The sequence below is a fragment of the Lithobates pipiens genome, unplaced genomic scaffold (assembly GCF_037356315.1).
Source record: "Lithobates pipiens isolate NorthernLeopardFrog02 unplaced genomic scaffold, aLitPip1_a1.2 Scaffold_23, whole genome shotgun sequence".
NCBI classification, from domain to species: Eukaryota; Metazoa; Chordata; class Amphibia; order Anura; family Ranidae; genus Lithobates; species Lithobates pipiens.
In genome coordinates this window covers 296,157,236-296,172,557 of record NW_027507785.1, presented here as the reverse complement: position 1 = coordinate 296,172,557, position 15,322 = coordinate 296,157,236, and the positions used below count along the sequence as shown (strand labels likewise).

At 40.8% G+C, this 15,322-nt stretch overlaps 1 protein-coding gene across 25 annotated transcripts in view; it reads left to right on the top strand.

Moving 5' to 3' along the window:
* The window catches only part of ADGRL2 (adhesion G protein-coupled receptor L2), a 284,260-nt gene that overhangs the window by 174,978 nt on the left and 93,960 nt on the right, over positions 1-15,322 (top strand). For all 25 annotated transcript variants that reach the window (XM_077450365.1, XM_077450363.1, XM_077450386.1 and 22 more), the window contains exon 4: positions 1,989-2,098. In XM_077450365.1, coding sequence (XP_077306491.1) covers positions 1,989-2,098 — 110 coding nt within the window. The remainder of the gene's footprint in view (positions 1-1,988; positions 2,099-15,322) is intronic.

Genomic DNA, 15,322 nt, shown 5'->3' with positions numbered 1-15,322 from the left:
ACATTCTGCATTGGGCCTCCTTCCAAACAAAAACAATTTTTCAGGTGTGTAGTAAGACCTATGTACCAGATATAAGTGGGACATCATTTGCGAGGGGAAGAGCGAGACCTTAGGTCCTAATGCCAGGACCCACTTCCATTGCTCCTCTGCTATTGTCCCCACGTCTTTCTCCCACCTACATCTGTTACCAGGTTCCACCTCTCCTTCCTGTGCTGCTTCCATTATATACTTATACATATTTGATATTAGCCCTTTGGATGTTCTGGCGTTTACCAGTTTCTTTAGAAGAGGTATCTCACTGCACTCTGGTCCCTTCCCACTGAATTGTTTATCCAAGGCATGCCTGACCTGTAAGTTTCTATAAAATAGTCTGTTTGAAATCTCATACTCTCCACTTATCTCCTGAAATGATTTCAGTGTCCCTGCCCTATATATGTGCTAGGTAGTGGATACCTTTCTGATCCCACTCCTCTATTTTGCCCATTACCGTAAGTTCCTTTAAGTTTTTATTGCACCATAAAGGGGAAAACTCAGAGAATCCGCCATTACCCAACATGGACACACAAATTAACTTTAATGGCATCCCAGTCTTATTCCGTAGGGTTTAATATTGAGTTGTCTCACCCTTTAACAGCTTCAACTCTTTTTGAAAGGCTGTCCACAAGGTTTTGAAGTGTGTCTATGGGAATGTGTGACCATTCTTTGAGAAAAACATGTGAGGTCAGGCACTGATGTGGACGAGAAGGCCTGGCTCACAATCTCCACTCTAAATCATCCCAAAGGTGTTCTATTGGGTTGAGGTCAGGTGACTGTGCAGGCCATTTAATTTCCTCCACTCCAAACTCGCTCCATGTCTTTATGCACCTTGTTTGTGCACTGTTGCGCAATCATGTTGGAACAGGAAGTGGCCATCCCCAAACTGTTCCCACAAAGTTGGGAGCATGAAATTGTCCAAAATGTCTTGGTATGCTGAAGCCTTAAGAGTTCCCTTCACTGGAACTGCAATGACATCAGCACTAAAACTCCACCCCTATGCATTTAATCATTGTAGGACGTTTTTCAGGGGTTTGGAATATACATCGACAAGTTGATGGATGTGGGTTTATAATTGCTTGTAGGAAATCATTGCAAAACCATTGCTTTTATCCCCTGTGTGATGGGGTATTTTGGTTCTGGCATTCTCATTTGCGCATATATTTGTATAGCTAAATCTCCAGTGAATCTGATCATCCAGCAGGTGCCTAGATCAGTAACATCTTCCTTCATGGGGCACCTTTATTAAACTGTTGGTGTTCTCTATAGTCACCTAAATGAGACTGGTGGGGTAGCTGTTCACATTTGGAAGTAGAAAAGATACATTTTACATTTTATTGCTTCAGGCTCTTGGTAAAGTTACTTTTCACACGTATCTGCATTCAGGATGTCGCACTAAAGCACTAACACATGATGGACAAACTGTTGTTGCCCATAGGAGCTAGATGCTCCAGCATTCCTTAACGGTAGGAGGACGCTTTATATATCTATCTAGCTTATTGACCATTTATCTTGTAGGGGTCATTGTAATGATCCCTTTGTCATAAGGATTGCACTCTAATTTGCATTTTCTTACTCTAAGGCCAATCTCAAATTCTTCGGCTAGCAATCCTGCTGCTGGCAATATCAAACAGCCAGCGGTAGGATTGCAAAAAAGCTGCCTGTTTGTACCTCCCTATTGTTCAAGATTAAGCAGCATTGGAGCCAGCAACAGAGCCACAATTTTGCTGCATGTGGCTACAGGAGCCAATCGATGGGAACAGACAAGCAGCCTCTTTTGGGATTCAGTCACTGGTGATCTGTCTCTAGTGAAAGAATCGCCCATCTGATATCAACCTAATTCTTCTCTTGTTTTTAACCTGGAATTACTATAAACAATGTTTATTTTCCATCTGATATTGCACAATACAATGGTTTATACCTAATTAATGGACTTCTTTGTTTTCTTGTTCCAGGTGTAACAATAGGACACAGTGTGTGGTGATCACGGGTTCGGAAGTGTTCCCTGACCCATGTCCGGGGACGTACAAGTACTTGGAAGTCCAATATGAATGTGTCCCATACAGTAAGTAAACCCGATTGTCCCTTTGAGTAAAACAAACCTAAACAAATTGCTTTCCCAATGCCAAATGCTCACACCGCATAAGCTTTCAGACATTCGGAACCATTCTGCATGAAGGACAGGCAAGATCCTACCTTCCCCCCCCACCCACCCACCAAATTATGGAAGAGAGCCACACCGCTGCGATAGCCAAGAGTCCTCCTGCAGCCTTAATGTGTTTGCTTTCAGGAACTTGTGTTTTTCAAGAAAACAAACCAGATTTATCCAATCTGGGTGCCAGACAGAAATGTCTACACATGCCTGATGCTGGGCCCGAACAAATTGATTTGGCTCACACTTTCCTAAAGAAGGTATTGACTCTGACTTCAATCCTGAGTTTCCTTGAGCGGCTACCTGCTGCTGCAGATCCCTTTGTGCATTTTATTAAGTTTGGCTGAGACAAATCCCTCTATTGAGGAACTGCATTAGAGTTCTGAGCAAAATCTTTGTCCGTAAACTGTAAATCGAAGTTGAGCAGCAATGGTGATGGTAGGTGGAGGCATTTCACCTTGTCACAGCTTTATTTTTTGCAAAAGAATAAAAAGTTATTCCTTATAATAATTTTATAATACCCTGCTTAACATAAGCTATACGTATAATATTTTACTATTATCCCTTGATTATAGTGATGTAGTATAATGACCTTTAAATAAAATAGATTTTAAACATTCTAATTATCATATTAAAGGTACAGTATATTATGTGATGCTAAAGTTGAATAAAAATGCATATATTGCATAAATATTTACCTTCAAGTCAACACCTTTGGCTGTACTTAACATTTTCAGTCTTTTTAGGTTTGTCCTACATCTGCATTTTTTTCCTGACTTCTCTTTGTAAATATCCTCTGGTTCTGTCAGGTTGAACGAAGGCTCAACGGGATTTAGATCTACACTTCTGTGATATTCAGGTTCTTTATTTTACGCTAGTGTGGTATAGCACTGGCTGATATTTTAGAGCCATTTTACTTTTAGACAGTGAAGAATCCACCTTAATCTTGTATCTTTTCCACAAAAAAGATTTTCCTTTAGTATTTGGCTCCATCCAGCTTTCCCCCAGTCCCTGCCAGTGTAGAGTAGAGTATCCATGAAACCATGATTGTGCCACCACCATGCTTTGCCGTAGCAAGGTGTTTTCAGCGTAGCAACCATTGTTGGCATTCCATATTAAAGCCAGAAATTTTGGGTTTGTTCTCGACACCTTTTCCTTGTTTCTGGTGGCTTTTGGCAAACTCTAAAAGGGGGGTGGATTTGTATTTTTCTAGTAATGGCTTTTTTCTCATCTAAGCCATAATTAATAGCTTTTATGCAGCATCCAGGTTATTTATTTCTGCCATCTCAACTATGAATCTTTGCAGCTCCTTTTAGAATTGCCATTCCAACTTAGTCTTTGAGCTTTGGTAGATGTCTTTGACTAGACAGTTGTTGTTTTTGTGCTTTATTCTATTTGTAATATTGAATTTAATTCCCATCTCAACCATGAATCTTTGCAGCTCCTTCAGAATTGCCATTAGCCTCTTAGGTCGTTCTCTTACTAATGCCCTCCCAACTTAGTCTTTTGCCGCGTACACACGGTCGGAGAATCCTATGGAATGCGTCTTATCGGACCGTGTCGTCAGATAATCCGACTGTGTGTGGTATGCATCGGACTGATTCCGTCCGAATCTCCATCGGACCCAATTTTCCAACATGTTGGAAATATTTCTCGACCAACTGGGCCAGTCGAACATAATCTGATCATGTGTACAGAATTTTGATCGGACCAAGTGCCACGCATGCTCAGATCAAATTCCTACATCAAAGCTATTGGCTACTAGCCTGAATCTAGTCCCATCGTAACGAAATTACGTCATCACATTCTGAAAGATTGGATTTTTCGACAATTTAGTCGGACCGTGTGTATGCAACAGTTTCGGACAAGATCCGACGGAGAAAATCTGACGGATTTGGTTGTCGAAATCTCCGACCGTGTGTACAGGGGCTTTGAGTTTTGGTGTATGGCTTTGCCTAGGCAGGTTTGTTTTTGTGCTTCGTTTATTCTATTTTTTTTAACATTGGATTTTGATGGTTCTGTATATTTAATCTTTGGGCTTTTTTTTAATAGCCCTGCCATTGATGCAATTTAAAAATGTTATCCCCAATTTGCTTTGATGGCTCCTTGGTCATCATGATGCTGTTTGTTTAGATTTGTTTAGTACATGGTCTTAAGCCTTCTAGAAAGAAGCATAATTATTTTGAGGTCATGTGACACTTTAATTGCACACAGATGGACCCAATTTAACTAGGGCAATTAAATAAATCTATTTAGGGGTTCCTGAGCAAAAGGTTGAACATTTTATACAATCAAAACTTTTCAGATTTATTTTAGAACTTTATGTAGGAAAACGTTGTTGATCTCCCCAAAACCAGACTTTTTTTTATAGTCCCAGTTTTCAACAGATGTACATTTTCAAAAATATGTGTTTACTTTATACAATTTATAGATTGTCCACTTAGCTGGAGCCATAATACAGAAGTATCCCACTTCCCATGTTAGATATAGCTCCCAATATAGAAGCCCGAAGGTCTAATTATGTAACAGGATGTAAAGTGAACTGATCCTGGACCTGGTTTACTTGAGTATAATGTAAGGTAAACTATTCTTGCTACAAACATTAAATCATTCTTTAAGGAATTTATGATTGGATGTTTAAACGGATTCCCTTTCCCTCCCTTTGCCCCTTAGCAAATCTTGTCCTCGCCACACTTTAGTAAATCGGAGTCTGATGTCCACTTTTATTTTGTTGATCAAAGTATAAAAGACCCATCTTCTAAGAGTCTTTTGTTTTCTTTTCTTCCAAGAGTCTATGAGTTAGTCCATAGCCCTACATTGTTTCATTACATCATTTGGTTTGTATTACCATCAAACTCCAGACCTTGTTCTTCTATGCTTAATTGGAGCTGTAACATTATTTCCTTTTAGCCAATATTTGGGAATATGTTTGAAGAAAACAGACTTTCGTCCTGCACATTTAGTAAAAAATTTTTTTTCCATCGCAGGAAAAGTGTTTAAGTAAAAGTTCTTCTAAAAATAAAAATGACCAGCCAAGCATTCTTGCATGTCAGCTAAAAAAGTACAAAGACAACAAGGGCTCATATTTGTGGAGTTGAAACTATTGGCTTCTAAAGTGGTCCCATTATTTTAAAGAATGCGTTCTGATATATTTGTCTATAGCAAAAGGGACCATTTTATTCCAATTGGAATGTGTTTCATGCATGTTGTGGTACCTTTGCTCTTTCATTCTCTTCAGCAAGTGGCTACTCACCCAAAATATGCCTGCCCCCTTTTTCCCCCCTCAGCATGCCCCAACGCAGCTGACCTAAAATATTGTGTTAGGCTGGCCATACACTACACAATTGTCTTGAAATTTTCCTTTAGATTTACCAAACTCGGGGGTCTCCAAACTTTCCAAACAAAGGGCCAGTTTACTGTTTTTCAGAATTTGGGGTGGGGGGGGGGGCAGACTAGGGCCAGTGCGAATAGAAAATGTCCTAGTGTCCAGTGGGAGTAAACAATACCCTATATTTTATGTCGGGAGGAGGGGGGGTCTAGTGCTCCATTGTTAATGTCAGTTGAAAAAATAGTGCCCCATCGTTGGTGTCAGTGGGAGGAATAGTGCCCAATCAATGGGAGAAAATCTGCCCCATTGTTTCTGTCGGTGAGAGGAGTAGTGGCCCATTGCTATTGTCAGTGGAAGAATAGTGGCTCATTGTTGGCATCAATGAAAATAATTATGCCCAATCGTTGGTGTTAATGGAAGCATGCACCATCGTTGGTGTCATTGGGAAGAATTGTGCAATGTTGATGGTGTCAATGGGAGAATAATGCTCCATGGTTGGTGTCAGCGACAGGAATTATATCCCATCATTGGTATCAGTGGATGGGATAGTACCCCAAGGGCCAGATAAAAGAAAACAAAGTGCCGCAGTTTGGAGATCGCTGACCTAAAGCATATAATATGAGGTCAAACCCAAAACACTTTCAATTTGTATGTAATCAGGCAGGCCATTGCACTACAAATCTGAAGGCAAAGCTAAAGGAAATTTAACAAGAAAATTGTATTGGGTATGGTCAGCTTTAAAAAAAGAAAGCTTTGCTGGTCTTGACAAGCAGTTATATATTGATTTTGTTTGCTTGACCATGATAACAGTGTAGGATTTCTCAGTTGTGATATCTCTTTTTTTTTTTTTTTTTTTTTTTGGAACCTCTTGAGCTTTTATTGGTGGTGGTTATTCTTAGCACCAGGGGCAGTATTCCATTGGAGTGTATCACCTTATAAGTGTATTCCATTGGAGTGTATACCTAATGTCCTTGCCTTGGAGCAGGGGTCTCCAAATTTCTAAAAAAAAAAAGGGTTTTCTTTCAGACATTTGAGGGGCAGGACTATGGCCAGTAGGAATAGAAAATGTTCTGGGGTCGGTAGCCATGCCCCATCATTGGTATCGGTGAAAGGACTAGTGCCCCATCATTGGTGTCAGTGGAAGGAATACTGCCCCAAGAGCCAGACAAAGGCAAAGAGAAACACGGGCTTCCAAGGCTGACCACCTTATTAAAATGCTAGTTGCTTGGCTCTGTCTGATCCTGTGAGTGCACTCCTTGTCGTCACTAGCCTAGAAAGAGAGTGTAGCTCAGCATTTTCTACTCTGCTTGCTGCAAAATTATCCAAGTCTACATATTGATGCTAAAGACCGCTAAGCATCTGTTGTTTCTGTAAGAAGACAAGCAAATGCCATGGCAGGCATCAATCACTAAATTAAAAATGGTGTATGTAAAGGCATGTTTTTCAGTTTTGGAGAGTAGAGAATGGTTGGACCCTTAAGTCAAAGTCCTGGTGACTATTGTTGATGAAAGACAAAGTGACAGGAATCCAAAAATTTGAGTTGTCTTCAAGAGATGGAGGATAATACACCAATGGGGAACACATATTCCTGTGGCAACTCTCAGAGAGGTGTTTCATTCAGTTTTGGGAAAATGACTTTTGGAAAAAATTCCTATTGTGTCTCCAGGACAAAGAAAAGGGAATTCTCATCGGCTTGATGAAGGTAGCAAAAAAAATAACCTGAGGAGATTTTAACCCTTCTCTACTGTACCTAAAACTAGAAAAAAAAAATAAGTTTGAGCTTTTCATATACTGTACGCTAACTGCACTCAAAATTAACAAGGCTACTAGTAGGTATAGTCCCATAAATGGCTTATTACAGCACCCACGGACTCCAGGGACATTACCACCACTGTTCTATCAAATTTCTGTATGCAGATGCCTAATAGACTTTCTGCATCACATAGTAATCTTATATTTGGGGTTGCCACCTGCAGGGAAGTGTCAGTGACTTTGTTACAGGGCAAAGACCACTTTCTGCAAGAAGAATTGAACGTTGGAGTCTGTGAGAAATTTAAGAAGCTAATGGTTGGCCCTGTGCACTGGTAGCCCAGAATGAACTCAGTATTGGGTTTAGTTGATCTTCTGTGCAGTTGTGCAAAGACTTGAGTTTGCTTTGGTATATCAACTTGGCTGCAAATTGTATATTTCCAAGCAATGGAGAAGGTTTGTATGCTTCCTTAAAAATTGTCAATTGACTATTAACATTCACATCTAATTTTATTTTAGCAAGCAAGATGTTCGTTTTTTTTTCCCCTAGTGGCTGTACACAGGATTCCTTATGCACGGAGTTTATCCTTGTGTTAATTTAATTATATAACGCATGTATGTGCAATAATGTGGTATAGATGTGAGTCTTTAGTCACCTCTTGAAAGGGATGTCCACCTACCACCTACATGCTATCTATTTGTGTCTTATAGCTATAGAAGGCAGCAGCTAATCCAGCTGTAACAGTAATTACTTTGTTAGGAATGCCTTGGAGCACTTGACATTGTGTCATCTTCTTCCTTTGACATCCTGTAATATTAAAGGACCCACAAAAGGGCATAGCCCGCTCTTGTCACAACATGAACTTCTAAGTTGTATCATGTAAAATGTTTAAAACCTCTTGTAGCTTGGTTTAAAAACAAAAATCAAAACAGATTCAAAGAATTTTAGGTAAAATATTTCTATAGAATGGTTTCTATAGATCTGGTGAGGCAATCCAGAAAGCGGACATCTCCTTTAAGACTTGCTCAAGCCTACAAACTCTGTAGGTAGCCATTTTGCTGGGAGACAAATTTATACAAGGATGCCATGAATTTACTGGGGACAGTAAACATCTTTTCATAGCCACAAGGTTACATCCTCATAAGTAGTACTTCCTTGTTCAAAATGGCTGCCTCCATGGTGTGCCTCAAGGATGTCAGTGATCCTCTTATATGGGACAATGTCTTAAACTTTCTGTTTTTCCAATAGCCATAAGTCAGATTCTTCCTTTCATTTTCTAACCTGCACTAGAGAAATGGCAGCTTGGATCTGATTTATCGCTATGGGTTAAATGAGGACTATTGTGTTCTAAAAATGAAGCTTATTAATAGTCCACCTTTTGTTTAGGATTTGGATAGAGCAGGTTATGGTTGAAACCTCTGTCAGGCTTGTATTACTATGTGTCTATGCTATTACTATGCAGGGGAGATTCTCCCTTTATATCCCCTTGGTGGCCCTTGTTACTTGGACAGAAATATGAGAATAACCATAAGATAATTTTTTTTAGTTGTCACCAGAACAAGGATAGACAGCAAAGGGGATACGTATTATCGTTATAAGGAGATAGCCTTCCACTTGGTGTGTATGAAAAGGAAATTTCCCCCAGTTGGGGGAAAAAAACTGACGGTGGCTTTAACAACTCGCTACTCTTATCAAAAATGAAAAGCAGAAAAGTTTTAGCTTCAGATATACAGTGGTGTGAAAAAGTGTTTGCCCCCTTCCTCATTTCCTGTTCCTTTGCATGTTTGTCACACTTAAGTGTTTCGGAACATCAAACCAATTTAAACAATAGTCAAGGACAACACAAGTAAACACAAAATGCAATTTGTAAATGAAGGTGTTTATTATTAAAGGTGAAAAAAAATCCAAACCATCATGGCCCTGTGTGAAAAAGTGATTGCCCCCTAAACCTAATAACTGGTTGGGCCACCCTTAGCAGCAACAACTGCAACCAAGCGTTTGCGATAATGTGCAATGAGGCTTTTACAGCGTCCTGGAGGAATTTTGGCCCACTCATCTTTGCAGAATTGTCCTAATTCAGTTACATTAGAGGGTTTTCGAGCATGAACAGCCTTTTTAAGGTCATACCACAACATCTCAATAGGATTCAGGTCAGGACTTTGGCTAGGCCACTCCAAAGTCTTCATTTTGTTTTTCTTCAGCCATTCGGTGGTGGACTTGCTGGTGTGTTTAGGATCATTGTCCTGCTGCAGAACCCAAGTTCGTTTCAGCTTGAGTACACGAACAGATGGTCGGACATTCTCCTTCAGGATCTCTTGGTAGACAGCAGAATTCATAGTTCCTTTTATCATGGCAAGTCTTCCAGGTCCTGAAGCAGCAAAACAGCCCCAGACCATCACACTACCACCACCATATTTTACTGTTGGTATAATGTTCTTTTTATGAAATGCAGTGTTCCTTCTACGCCAGATATACTTGGACACACACCTTCCAAAGAGTTCCACTTTTGTCTCATCGGTCCACAGAATGTTGTCCCAAAAGTCTTGGGGATCATCAAGATGTGTTGTGGAGAAATTGAGACGAGCTTTGATGTTCTTTTTGCTCAGCAGTGGTTTTCTCCTTGGAACTCTGCCATGCAGGCCATTTTTGCCCAGTCTTTTCCTGATGGTGGAGGCATGAACACTGACCTTAACTGAGGCAAGTGAGGCCTGCAGTTCCTTGGACGTTGTTGTGGGGTCTTTTGTGACCTCTTGGATGAGTCGTCGCTGCGCTCTTGGGGTAATTTTGGGCAGCCGGCCACTCCTGGGAAGGTTCACCACTGTTCCATGTCTTCGCCATTTGTGGATAATGGCTCTCACTGTGGTTCGCTGGATTCCCAAAGCTTTGGAAATGGCTTTATAACCCTTTCCAGACTGATAGATCTTAATTACTTTCTTTCTCAATTGTTCCTGAATTTCTTTGGGTCTCGGCATGATGTGTAGCTTTTAAGGATCTTCTGGTGGACCTTACTGTGTCAAGCAGCTCCTATTTAAGTGATGCCTTGATTGTGAACAGGTGTGGCAATAATCAGGCCTGGGTGTGGCTAGAGAAATTGAACTCAGGTGTGGACAACCACAGTTATAGTATGTTTTAACAAGGGGGGCAATCACTTTTTCACACAGGGCCATGATGGTTTGGATTTTTTTTCACCTTTAATAATAAACACCTTCATTTACAAATTGCATTTTGTGTTTACTTGTGTTGTCCTTGACTATTGTTTAAATTGGTTTGATGTTCCGAAACACTTAAGTGTGACAAACATGCAAAGGAACAGGAAATGAGGAAGGGGGCAAACACTTTTTCACACCACTGTACTTATGTAGGTCAACTATTGAACATTTGATGTCACCTTCAAAATGGCTGCTTTCACTTTTTAGTTGTATGACGTTTTCTTTTAACACAACCACCAGGATTTTGTCATACCTCACAAAATGGCTGCCTTTGTGACAGGTGCACCGTATACATTTCACTTGTTCATACCATTTGCAAGCCTCGTTCCAACTGAAGGGTCTCATGGTTACACCGTTCTGTAAATTCCCTGCATCGATTAACCATTCATACTGTTTGTTTACCCTAATATTCCAGTCAAAGTGCTAAAATAAATGCTTCTCTAAGTAGACAAACCTTAATTGTTTTATTGCATTTTTATGGATCCAGCACAGGATTTTTCCACGAGCATTATTATGGATGCGAGCGTCTACCTTCCATACGTTAATAACTATTGAATACAAGGGTTTGTTAATATCGTAGGGCATTCATCAAGCTGTCATGAATTGGGCTCATTACAATAATCACTGGAGCAGGTTTTATTCCTGACTGGGAAGGCAGGAGCGACCAGCTTAATGAACAAAAGATTCATTGTCCTGTAGGTCTGAAACAGGTTTGTGCAAAATAATAAAATATGGCACACTTTACAATTCTACTTTTTAACACATTAGCAATTTTTTTTTAGATTATCTTTATTAAGTAGTGCAAAGTGCAATGATGTACATTTATCCATTAGGACCAATTATAAATGAGCTTTCTGGAGGTTAACGTGGGAAGGCATTGTTAACTCGTATTTTTTTATTTTTTATTTTTTTGCTAATATCAGGTGCCTTTTTCCATCCAAATTGCAACATATTTCAGATCTGCTGCATTCTGGTTCTTAAAGTATTTTTTGCATCCAGTAGGCAACACCGTTATCTACGGAATGTTAATACTGCCATGACATTCTAGAGGTAACGGGTCAAAGAGAACGCCAGATAAAAAAATTAAAAAAATCATCAGGGGAATTGTGTGGCCTCCAGGATGCATTGGCTCTTTTTTGCCCTACTTGTAACTAGTTGAACATAAAAGACTTTGGACTCCTAAGGATTTTCATTTGGCCCTATCTATGGTCTATTACATTTGGATTTCTCTCGCTCGCATAACTGCCTTCTACTGGGGGTTCCCATCTTTGTGGAAGGCTGCCAAATACAGGCCACTTGGGCTCAAGTAATGAGGTTATCCTTATTTTGGTAACCTGTGTTTCCAGCACCCCTCTATCATTGCTTTGTGTCATTCTAGTTGTCTGTTTGTCTCAAGTGGTGATGAGCAAAGTATGTGCTTTACTTTGTGTGCACGGATGTTACTTAGAGACCGTACAAGTTTTTGTCATAGCTTTTAGGCTGGGTTTACGCCATTGCGGCTCACAGCAGGTGCGTCCTGTTCACTGTTTCGGGTCCGATTTGAGCCCAATATTTTTGGCTTAATTCACATCTGAAAAGGACCAAAAGACGCACAGGACTCCTGTGCAAATCCAACCGGTGCCGCAGTGGAGATATGTGAACCGGCTCCATAGAGAGCCAGAAAAAATCTCTTGCTCTTGCGAATTGGATGTGAGTTCCCCCTTCTACACACACAAACAAAATTGCAGTAGTTATAAACCTTCCATACTTCAAACAAAAACTAATTTTGGTTTTAGAAACAGTAAGAACTCATTCGTACAGCCAACTTAGCCATGGTGTAGCAAGTATACAGCTCATATCAGGTGCTGTGGGCTACTGCACTTTGTAGATAACTATTGCACTTTGTACAGCTTTATCAAATAAGCCAGTAAGAGTTGTTGCTACTTGCTTATCACTGGGAATAATATGTCCTTGCTGTATTTATAATGTGAGCTGTGCTGGAGATCCCCTTAGCCTGACAGTCCAGCTGTCCTTCTGGAAATCCCCAGCGAAACAAACACTTCTCTGATGATTAACTGAAGCCACATTTTTTAATTAAACCACAGATCTTTATCTGCTAAAGCCTGGTATTTCCCCCCTTGACCGAAAGTCTTCACAGGGCAGAGAGATTATCATTGCATGCAGTGGCGCAAGTCAGGGCATCTCACATTCCTTCCTCTCTGAATCAAGATCAAGCAACATTTTTTACGTAGCCATGTTTTTGAGCAGGAGAATGTGCCATTGTGAGATTTCAGATCGTATATAAAATATGTATTTCTATTTGCAGCTTTCATTAAACGAATGCCTGCTGATCCTGCCACTGAGGTCCTTGTTCTGGCACTTGCTGTTTTAAGGTGACAGCTGTCTCTCTTACATTGTTGCTTTGTCAATAGAGTCCCTGATGGATACTACAAGCAGCCATGCCGACACATATTGCGCAAGCATGGTCCACTGTTGTCACCATTTTTATGTTTTTTTTTGTTTTTTTTTATATATGTAATGCTTTACTTACCTGCTCTATGCAGTGGTTTTGCACAGAGCAGCCCAGATCCTACTCTTGTTGGGTCCCTCACCGGCGCTCCTGGCTCCTCCCTCCCACCGGGTGCTCCCACACGAACCAGCTTGCTCTGGGTTCACCCAAGAATGGGCCCTCCCGAGCCAGGGCTCTGTGTCCTGCCCCCTCCATATCCTGATTGGCTCACTGGTTGTGATTGACCACAGCAGGAGCCAATGGCTTCCTCTGCTGCCAAAAGTCAGTCTGCAGAGTCCCCGGAGAGGCAAGGCTCTTGTGGACATCACTTGTTTGAGAGGGGGCTCAGGTAAGTGGGGGGGGGGGGCCTTTACAACCACTTTAATACTACTTTAAGATACTCAGTACCTTGGTAAACTAAATACCATCTAGTCAAGGTGTATATCTGCTTTAAAGTGTATCTAAACCCAAGAACAAACATTACTAGTCCTTAGATGCAGCATTACTTTTCTGTTTCAAAGCCAAGTACTGTTTGCATTAAATTGACTATTCTGCTTGAAATCCCTCCTGTGCACAGAACTGAAATCTCAAAACAAATGTCACCAGCTGTCCCAGTTCTCTTTATGGACTGCAGAACATCCTTTCCCAATATAGTAGAGTTCAAGGAGGATGTTTGGAGTCCAAATCAGGAGAGCAGCTTAAGGTGACAACACTGCTCCGTCTGGATACAGTGCTGCGAGTATGTGTCTCCCTGGGACAAGACACGTGCCACTGGCAGGATTTGCAGATGGAAATTATTAGGGAAAAATACATAAAAAAGAAATGAATGCAGCCAACACTTCCAAGGACTTGTAGGCTGCAGGATATTATATTTTTGTTCTCTGTTCAGATCTTCTTTAACTAAACCTGTTGCTTATTCTGCATAGGTGAAGCACAGGTTCACTTTAGGCTTTGGAAAACAAATTGCCTTTGGATTGTGCTGAGTAAGCCTTTTGCAGGCCACACATCCAATGTCAGGATAATGAGAACAAGTGGTGTCCCCTTGTCGGCACACACAATGTAGGCCATTTCTGCCGGGTGCCTCTGTCTCTCCTCCAAATTCTCATTCTTTCTGCTGTCAGCCAAAAGCCGCTTCCCCCGTCTCTTTAGATGAAGCCTGAACAGCCATTTTTATCTCAAAATCCTTAACTGAGAATCTTGCAAGGGGCAAGGCTGCAAGCCTTTCAATCAATCTCACCCGCACACAACCCTTATCATAATATTTTGAACGCGTTAACACTGGCATTCGTTTCATACAAGTAATATTGTGACAGGGAATATGCATTTACATTTTTTTTTAAGTCAAAACTCCGCTGCCAGTGGGAGTTAGTTTGGAATACAATGCATTTTCCTATTAAATTTGATCAGTTAACATTTTTTTCATACTTCAACATCAGCCTAAATTCTGGTTGCGTTCAGCAAAATCTCAGACAAGGACAAGGTAACTGCATCTTAGTCTGATGGAGTTCAGATTGAATCTGTCTTCCAAGGTCCTAAGAGAAGCTATCAAAAGATGCCTTATAATTGTATTATGGTTCTGTTTGCCTCTGATTTTAATTTTAGTACTATTTATTACAGGCCGACCATTTACTCAGCGCTTTACATACTGTACATTTACAGCAACCCCTTCCCCCCAAGGAGCTTACTGTGCACTCACAATCAGGTTCTGCCTCCAAGGTGCTTAATGTGTATTCACATCCACAGTCCCCACCCTCAAACAGTCTAATATATTCACATTAGTCTCCACCCCCAAGGAGCTTACTGTACATTCACATTAGTCTGTCCCCAAGGAGTTTACTGTACATTCACATTATTCCCTGTCCCCAAGGAGTTTATTGTACGTTTACATTATTCCCTGTCCCCAAGGAACTTGCTGTACATTCACATTAGTCTGTGTCCCCAAGCGGTTTACTGTACATTTACATTCCCTGTGCCCAAGGAGCTTACTGTACATTCACATTAGTCTCTGTCCCCATGGAGTTTACTGTACATTCACATTCCCTGTCAAGTTTACTGTACAGTCACATTAGTCTCTGTCCCCAAGAAGTTACTGTAAATTCACATTGGTCCCTGTCCTCAAGAAATGTACATTCACATAATTTCCTGCCTCCAAGGATCTTGATGTGCATTCAGATCGGTCCCTATTCCCAAGGTACTTACAATCTGAGAACCCTATCTCTTATGTACACATGCACACAGACACATACCAAGTCCAATTTAGGCAAGAGCCAGTTAACCTATCAGAATCTCTTCGGAGGGTTAGAGGAAACTGAAGTACCCAGAGAGAGCCCACACACAGGGAGAATATGCAAACTCCATGCAG